Source organism: Galeopterus variegatus, unplaced genomic scaffold (genome assembly GCF_000696425.1).
Source record: "Galeopterus variegatus unplaced genomic scaffold, G_variegatus-3.0.2 Scaffold1962, whole genome shotgun sequence".
NCBI lineage: Eukaryota > Metazoa > Chordata > Mammalia > Dermoptera > Cynocephalidae > Galeopterus > Galeopterus variegatus.
The window spans coordinates 178,957-188,766 of record NW_007728073.1 but is presented as its reverse complement, the minus strand read 5'-3'; the positions used below and the strand labels follow the sequence as shown (position 1 = coordinate 188,766).

Sequence of the window (9,810 nt, the reverse complement as noted above, 5' to 3'; positions counted from 1 at the left end):
GTGGGGTGGGGAAGAAGATATAACAACTATACTTTTTTTGTAGTTGTTACAACAAACAAACGGAAAGGACATTCTTGGGGGGGAGGGGAGAGAGGGAGGAGGGCGGGAAGTGTCGGTGGTGGGCCATAATAATCATATACATTGTATATTGACAAAATAAAAAATTTAAAAAAAAAAAAAAAAAAGATTTTGACATTTCACTGAGTTAGGAACAAGTATTGGTTGTGACTGGGCTGTGTAGTAAACTTCCTGAAGCATCAAACTGATACGTATTTCAAAGTGCTACATGAACAACAAGTGAATGAAAAAAAAGATTTTGACATTTCACTGAGTTAGGAACAAGTATTGGTTGTGACTGGGCTGTGTAGTAAACTTCCTGAAGTATTTTAGAGTACAGGGAAGGGAATTGAAACTTCCATAAAAAAATACCTGTTGGCTAATGATGAACAGATTTGTCACCATATCCAAGTTCAAATAGAGCACCTTTAAATAAAATGCTTTATTTGCTTGCAAGATTGCTGGAAATGATGGTGAATTTTTGAGTCTGCTGCTTGTATACTACAGATGTTAAAGGAAATCACATTAGATTTAGGTAAAAGCCTATCAACTGAATTCAACTTACATCTATTAAGGCCCTACTAAAGGCCACACAGTGCAGGTACAAATTAGGGTTAAGACACAGTCCCTAATATCAAGGAGTTCCCAACCTAACAGCAGAGATGTACATATTTGAAAAATAAAATAAAGTAAAATCAGAATATAAAATGATAAGTGATGTTATAATAACTGGTGTAAGAGAAACATAAAAGTATTGTAAGTATGCAAAGGAACTTAAAAAGTTAACTGCAAGATATAAAAGATATATCTACTTTTCATAGAATAAAAGTAGATGTTTCTCTACTTCTGAAACCAGTTTTAGTATCTAACTCTGATACACCCAAAATACTCACATCACTGATCTTTAATTTTATTTAATCAAATTTGGTTCTTCTATGTAAAAGCTTCTGAACTGCCAGTCCTCTTCTTCATTTGAATCACTTGTATGAACTACTCAACATGAAAAAAGTACGTCTTTAGTTCTATATGCCACATACATTTCATGCTCAGGACTTCCACAATGTTAGTGGATTTTTCCCTGTGCATAGTTTTCCAGTTACACTACTAAACTCACTTAGATAGCCAAGTAGCCATTGGGTATCTATGATTTTAGATAGATCATATGTGACTTTAGATAAATTGAAGGGAGGATAAGGGAGTTAAGCATAGCAAAAATAAAGAGCCATTAAGATTCAAATTTCTAAGCCTAACATAAAGCACTTTAGAAAATCAGCTCATTGGCCTTGCGAAATATGAGTAATAATTTTTTTATCCCTAAGAGCAAGCACATGAAATGGGAGAGAACGTCAGATAAATTATTAGGCTCATATTATGACTCAAAGTAAGAAATTTTTGTACTTTACTTATTCCAGCACTAAATTAGACTCAGGCATATCCCTTTTGAATTGCTTCCTAAAGCGTGTTGCTATTACTACAGCAGCATACAGTACTTCGGCCTCTGTCAGAGGGTAGGAAGTTTTCTATAGAATTTAAAATCTCAACGAAACCTTCTCTAAAAGATTAACAACGCACTAGTTGAAAACTGTCTAAATTCCACTGTCTTATGCATCAAATTTTAGAATGTTGTAAAAGAAATTATTACTTAAAAACAGTAGCTAACATTCATTTAGTGTTAACTAGGAGCCAAGCACTGTTCCTCATTTTTACATGGATTATCACCTTTCATCCTTACAAAAATCACCCCCATTTTATAGTTGAGGAAACTGAAGTTTAGAGAGGCTAAGTAATGCCCAAAATCACACGCATGCACAAACACACAAACATACACACACATTCCGACCTGGGAACCAAGGATTCAAACTCCGGCAGTCTGACTCCTAAATCTGTCCTCCTTACCAATACAGAATAAAATGCAAATGAACTAATTGTCACTGGAGCACCTATGACCTTCTCCTTAATCTGGTAACCAGGACTTAAGGTCTGACCACAGACAAGTTTCTGCCACAACTTCAATTGCTCTTATCTATGAATGATTCTTGCTTGCTGTTCTGGTAATTATGGTAACTGATTAAAAAGGGAGGGAGAGAAGGGAGTAACAGGCATGGGAAGCAGACTGTATTGCTCCTTAAAGTTTGAAAAGCAAAACATATACAAAAGGATACACTCCATAACCTGATTCAGTAAAATCACTTAGGGATTTAAAAAATACACACACACACACACACACACATACACACACATGCACAAGTGATATGAACAATAATATATATCACTATGCATCACTTAATGACAGGGATATGATCTGAGAAATGTGTCATTAGGCAATTTTGTCACTGTGTGAACAATATAGAGTATGGTTACACAAACCTGGGTGGTAGAGTCTACTACCCACCTAGGCTATATAGTATAGCCTATTGCTCCTGCATGAGAAATGTATTGTGCTATGACATTAAGACGACTAGGACATTGGTAGGCAACAGGAATTTTTCAGCTCCACTGTAATCTTTTAGGACCACTATCATGTATGTGGTCCATCATTGACCGTAATGTCATTATGCAGTGCATGACTGTACACACACACACAGACACACACACACACACATATACAAACATAGGTTGATGTCTACCTTCATGAAGACTTGCTATTGCCTGAGATTGGATCTGTATTATTTACATCTAGTTTGCTTCCACTCAAAAATCTATTTTTTAAAAAGGATGATACCAGATTGACAACAATGAAAATAATTAAAACATAGTGTTTTCATGAGTGTGACGAAATAGGCATTTTGATATTTTGCTATTTTACACATGTTTCTGGGGAGATGTAAAAAAATGGAAATCATAAATATATCTAATAGTGGAATGATTTAATTATGGTAATTCACAAAAATGAATTTTAAGCAGCCATTATAAAATCATAAAGTATGTATTTATTTATTGGCATGGAAAGGCACTTCACAATGTATTAAGTAGAGGGAAAAGCAACAATAGAACAGTATGCATAGCATCATCATACTTTTAAAAACATATTTATTGCTTTGAAAGGACACAGTCTGAAATATTTGGGTAGTGCTATTCCAAATGATTTTTTAAAATTTTTCTGCTGTTGTGTACTTTCTGGGTCTTTTCCTACAAGAAAGTATTAAATTGGGTAAGTTTTTTAAATGGAGAGGGAATATCTTTTGAAGTTAAGACAGAAGGCTCGTTTCCGTGTCATTTCCACTGAGATTCCATCACCGAAATGTGGGCCAAGGTCAGCAGCATTCGATTCCTTCACTCTGTGTGGGAGGCAAAATAGGAATAGTTAAGATGTAGGCAGGTAAATGTTAGATGAACCGTAATTGAAAGCACTAGAATGTGTACCTCTTTCAGACCGTAGCCTACATCAAAAACCGAAAGTGATGGTTGATAAACACGGAGAAAAATGTTAACCTGAGATTGGAGTGTTTTTTCCTGACCAGCAGGTGCAAAGCTGGTGATTAAAGGGAGGGACAGAATGGGAGAGGAAGAGAAGAATGGCCCTGAGGGGAGGGACGGGAACTTGCTGACACAGAGGGAGATTCCATCTGCCACCCTCTGCAAGAGTTTCTCTGACACCTGAGACATAAGGTGACATTGAGATTTCACAAGGGGGACAGGTGTGTGAAAACTAGCAAATGTAATCTTACTCATGGGACACAAACCTTTTTGGCCCTTTGCCTTTCTCTAAAAAATTAGCAAGAATGGCTTCCTAAATAGAGGTCATCAGAAAGCTTTCTTTTCTTTCTTTTTTTTTTTTTATTATTTAAATGTTTGGAATCAGGTGAAAATAGCTGTTTCTCTCCTCGATTTCTGGCCACTTTGCGAGTGTCTGTGATAACTTCCGTAGGATTTTTGCCACCCTCCCCTTCTCCAAATCACTTTCATGATTCCAATAAGATGATCTTTCAGGTTATCCATGACTTTCTGCCAGCTGAAGCTTCACTGGTTTTCCTCAGCATTTCCCGTGCTCAGCTCCCCCAACCTCCTCACCACTGTTAAAACTTTCTCCTTCTCTATAACCTGTTTTTGGTGGTTTGTTGTTTGTTTTGCCCTGTTGTTGTTTTGTTGTTTTTTTTCCTACTCCCCCAGTTCATCCTGCACAGTTAATTTTCCCAATCACCACTCTCAATGCCCAAAGTCCAAACACTTTAGCCTTAAAAATCCCAGATCCTGCCCTATGTTTCTACACTTGCCTTCCACTACTGCCCCACCAGCATGCTGCTCTTCTCTACTTGACAGTCCCACCGCCTGTCCCCAAACCAGCTCTGCATCTCCCTAGTTCCGCTCATTCATTCCAGCAGAAGGTAAGGGCCTGCTATGAGCAGGCGTGAAGCTAAGCACTCTGACGCACAGAGACACGCACAGCACATGCAGGACACATGGTATGGCAGAAAGGCGTGGACCGCACATTCAAATAACATGAGTGCAATTCCTGTCACCACTGCTTTCCAGTTATGTGACCTTATGCAAATTACCTAACTTCTTGGTTCCTCAATTTTCTTATCTGTAAATTGGACATAACACATTTTTTAGTGTGGTTCATTAGTAAGTAATTAAACAATGGACAGTGCCTAGGAGACTGCCAGGCAAACAGTAAGGACTCGAAAACTGGTAGTTCTCTTCCTAACCCCAGCTCAGTTCTCAAAGAAGTAATAACTTTCTAGCAGATATGATATTACAAGTGACATGAGTGGTGTAAACAAGGCCACTAGGATTTCAGAGAAGACAGCATGGAAAATTAACTGGGCTGATCTAAAAGACAGACTATCAAGAAAAGACTGGGTAGGAGTTTCCTAGGAGTGAATAATGTAACTGAAGTCACAGACCTGGAAAACAAACGAGCAAGGAGGGAAAGCCCTTACCTCCTCTAGGTCCTGGGGAAGCCTGCCTTGCCACCTACTTATTATTGCAACCCCACCGCATTCCTGTCACTGCCTACGCCCCTCCCCTGCCTGGTGTTTTTCCCATTTCCCTCCCCACCGTATTGTGTATTTATTTCTCTTGTCTACTATCTGTGTCCTCACAAGAATACGTACTCCGCAAGGGCAGGGATTTGTGTGTGTGTGTGTATGTGTGTGTGTGTATCTTCTTCACTGCAGTATCCTGCTTACCTATAGAGTATACACTAGTATGTCCCACTCTCTGGATTAGGACTTATGCCTTGAAAGTGCAGGAAGTTCTGGCAAATAAAGCTAGAAAATCAGGGTGAAATCTTGAAGGCCACTCAGTGTCAGGTTTTGGGCTTTTTAATTTACTGAGACTCAAATTACGTAATGTTTTAACAGGAAAGATGTGCTCTAGGAAAATTAATCTGACATAGGGCAAAGATGAATTTGAAAGGGAGAGACATGGGAAGACAACGTAAGAATCTATGTGGTAGTCCAGGAACCAGAGGAAGAAAGCCTACACTGGGCAGTATTCGTAGAAATAAACAGGAAGGGACAGCAAACATTCCAACAGAGTTAACTCAATGTGTCTGTTTTCAACCTTAATGAAAGACCGGAAAAACATGTTAGAGCCACCAGAAGGAATTCTTGGCAGCCATCCAAGAGAATTAAGTGAATGTATATAAGTGTACTGATAGATAAAAGTAGCTAATTGCCAAGAGTACTACATATAGTGTGAATCCATGTGTATGAATGTATACATAAATGTATGTATGTTGATATATTACACTTACCTGAAAAATGTACACCAGACTGTTAAAATGTGCAGAATGGTGTTTAGAAAGGTACCCAATGATCTTTACTGATATGTCACGCAATTTTGTGCTATTTGGTTATTTTTTCTGTAAACATGTATCATTTTATGACTGAAAAATGTACACCAGACTGTTAAAATGTGCAGAATGGTGTTTAGAAAGGTACCCAATGACCTTTACTGATATGTCACGCAATTTTGTGCTATTTGGTTATTTTTTCTGTAAACATGTATCATTTTATGGGGTAATTCAAATAACTGAACTAAAATGTGTATCATAAAAGAAACCTCAAGAATGTACTTTTAACCATTGCAGTTATTTTAAATCTGTCATCTAAAATCTCTTGACATAAAATACGTAAATATTAAAATTTAACATTTTAAAATAAAATTTTTAAACAATTTTTTGACATTTTGTCTAAAAATCTGATAAGGCGATTCTTAACTCAGGAATAGTAATGATGCAAATGAGTTTGGGAGGGCATGATCCAAAGTCAGAGCCCCTCTTATTCAAGAATGAAACCACTGTCACACTCAATTTTATCCAAGAGTCAGAAAGCATCTTCTGATTAATGAGTAATGAAGACATTAATAATCCGCACCATGTAATCTTCTGGGAGAGGGTTAAAGTTTAAAACCACGGTTGTTTTTTACGTAGACACACAGACACACATTTATTTCATACTTTATAAGCCCTTCAAAAGTATGGTTGTGATGGCCAAAGTCATAAAATGAAACTAATAATAAATCTGGCATTAAAAGCATACTGCTTTGAAGAAAGCTCTTTATATTAGTTCTTTTTTAAAATAATTTTCTGAAGAAACAGTCTAAGTAAAAATTATCTGAACCTGAATCATTCTCTATTTCATTGTGTGTTTAGATAAAAAATAAGTCTTTGTATATTATTGTTTAAAAATGAGGACCATTACGCTTTAAAATTATTACAAATAACACTGACATCTTAGCTTTAACATTATCTTTAATGCTTTCCCAGGTGCCAGTTCAACGGATTCTGAGAGTGAAAGTTTAGCTTTCAAATCAAAAGCTGGAGCTATGCCACAGTAAGTGCCTGTGATTTCATCAATTATCTATGCACCAAAGAATGGGAGAAGAATTGCTGGGATATAAAGCCACGCATGCTGAACTTTGAAGGAAAAGTCAACTGATGTCAACCAGAGATCAAATATTTGAAGTTGGGGTGCAATTTTTTCTTTTTCTTTTCTTTTTTTTTTTGTCCTTTTTGAGACCGGCTGCACCGTGCTCAGCCAGTGAGTGCTGTGAGCACACCGGTCATCCCTATATAGGATCCGAACCCGCGGCGGGAGCGCTGCAGCGCTCCAAGCGCTGCACTCTCCCAGCGCTGCACTCTCCCAGCGCCGCACTCTCCCAAGTGCTGGGATGCAATTTTTAACTTATAAGTTTGAACTCTGAAGTCTGCTTTTCATCATCAGTATGCCAAAATCTAACTATACACGATGTTAGTTTCAAAAACATTTATCTAACTGGTTACAAATGTATGAAAAGAGCAGTCACAGTGAGAAAAAAATCAGTTAAATTATTACTAAAATTAAATGAGGACCAATTTATTTACACAAACTGGAAAATATTTAATTAAGCCAGAAATGTATTTTCATTTGGATAAAATCTATTTCTAGTTAGCTCTCATGCCTGAAAATCACAAAATTTAGTTATTCCTACAAAAATATGGATTGTTAATAAAATGCTAATGTCTAAATTATTGTGCAAAAATAAAATAAAATTCACCAGAAATTTGTAGAAAACTTCACTAATATTGAGACCGTGCTAATAAATTCCTTTGATTTGCTGTTATATACATAATTATATCTATTCAACATCAAATAATCACAGATGCCAAAGGAATCTTATAAGACCCTGTACTTTACCACCCCTGCTTTCAGATAAGAAGCTCAAGTTTAATGAAGTTACGTGACTTGCTTAAGATTGCACAGCAAACTACTTGGCAAAGCCAGCCTTAGAAACCAACTCTTCTTAATCTTTTCCTTACACCTCACTAACTTGTATGCACTAAGAAAAGACAAAAATTCCAAGATACTCTCAACAAAATTTGAAACCAGAGCAATGAACAGCTGCTTAGCTTAAAATAGTCAACCAAAACTTTGAGTTAAATATAGGACCCTAACCCTGAAGATTTCAAATATCTGCTTACTGATATAGATTGGATTTTTTTCCAAGTATTTTGTGTTCTCTTAGGCTTTTCAAGTTTAATACTTTAGATTCTTTAATAATGCCTGAGTTACATCTAGCTACTTTTCTTTTATCCATGTGTTTATTTTGCTAAATGTCTACAAGGAACATTCTATGCATATATTGATTACAGCTCTTGTGCCTGTAAGTTATGGGTTCCCATTTCTGAAGCAACTACAGTTGAAATGAATTGAGTATACCGAAAGAAACCCAGCTCTTCTGTGGAAATGTTTCAAAGGATAATTCCTGCTAAAAACATTCTGAACAATTGCCTTCCTGTTTTCCAGAGCTCAGAAGAAAACAACTTCTGTTTCCTTGACAATAGGATCATCATCTCCAAAGACGGGAGTGACCACAGCTGTGATCCAACCATTATCTGTTCCTGTTCAACAGGTAAGTGTGCCTTGGGCCAGAGCCCACAAGGAATTGAACTCATTAGCAAACCTCTTGGTTTTAAGAATATAACTTTCACTCTAACTAGTGTACTCCAGTGAAATATTTTCTAAGTGGAAACAGAAGTGGGAGAAAAGAAAATGGTAGGTAATGTTCTTCCTTTATTCCACTAAAAATAATCTTTAATTAAGACCACACCACCAGTTAGTCAACATCTGCATTTCCATTGGGAACTTCTTTCTCCAACAGCCAGTAATCTAAGGTGGTATCTGTTTTAGCTATAACTATTTGATTATTCCCCCACACATGTACCCTCTTCTATTTAGCCAAATTCATCAGCTCATTTAAAACAAATTTAAAAGTCAGGAAAGTTCAACGTACCAACAAAAAGCTTTCATTCCTAAACGCTAAACAGACAGATAGTAAGAAAAATCAGTTCCAATTCCTTGACTTCATCATGGTTTTTCATCCTGCTTTTATTTCATTGTAAGACTACTTTATCCAAAATGGAACAATAATGCAAACTACTGGAAAGTAATTGTAGAGAGTTTACTTTTCAAACACAAACAGCATGAAATTTTTTTTAAAGTAAAAAATGTTAAGGCTAAATATCTCTAAATTACGATGATATGATGAATATCTTTAAATATAACACTAACAGAAGGGTTTTCTCCATGCTCTTGGAATGTAAACTCATTCCTAGCTAGTGAGTGTGGCTATGAGTGCCACGGTGCCTTCTATCAGCCTTTATTACCCATTGAGCACTCACAGGTGTCCTAGTAACTATGGTGTGTGACAAATACTCTGTGATATGTGGAAAATGCAAACAGTAGAAAAAAGACATTTGGGGTCATAAACTTGAAAAGAATCAACCAGTATAAGTTACCTGGAGGTGGCCTATATAGTAGACATTTCTTTTAAACCCCTAAACCACAGTGGAACTTGTAGAAGTATATCTGATTAAATCAGTGCTTTTTTTCCCTTTGGTGTTTGATGTTTAAGTACTGATATGTATTTATTGAATGCTTAGCACTACGATAGGCATTTCAAGGCAGAAAAAAGAAAAAAGATAGGTCACCAGCCCAATTCCTAAACAGTTTATAAACTATTCTTAGAAACAGGAAATATACACCTGAAACACTTCTTGGAAATGGCAGAATATATTAGAGGTACAGAAGCCTAGGTACAGAAAAACACACATGCATCTAAATATGTAAATGCCATACTAATGTAAAGAGCACATTTTTATTTTTTTTATTTATTTATTTTATTTTATTTTATTTTTGTCTTTTTGTCTTTTTCCGTGTCCGGCAACGGATCACAACCCTCAGTGTTGCCCCCGTACCGGACCGGGGACCGGCAACGGGATTGCAACCCTCGGCGTTGCTCCCGTGCCTCGCTCAGCCAGTGAGC

At 36.7% G+C, this 9,810-nt stretch overlaps 1 protein-coding gene across 1 annotated transcript in view; it reads left to right on the top strand.

Annotated features, from left to right (window-relative positions):
* Positions 1-9,810, top strand: part of LOC103596227 (palladin-like) — a 196,507-nt gene that overhangs the window by 150,060 nt on the left and 36,637 nt on the right. Inside the window, exons 3-4 of the mRNA XM_008579817.1 lie at positions 6,773-6,839; positions 8,292-8,397. Of these exons, the coding sequence (XP_008578039.1) occupies positions 6,773-6,839; positions 8,292-8,397 (173 nt within the window). The remainder of the gene's footprint in view (positions 1-6,772; positions 6,840-8,291; positions 8,398-9,810) is intronic.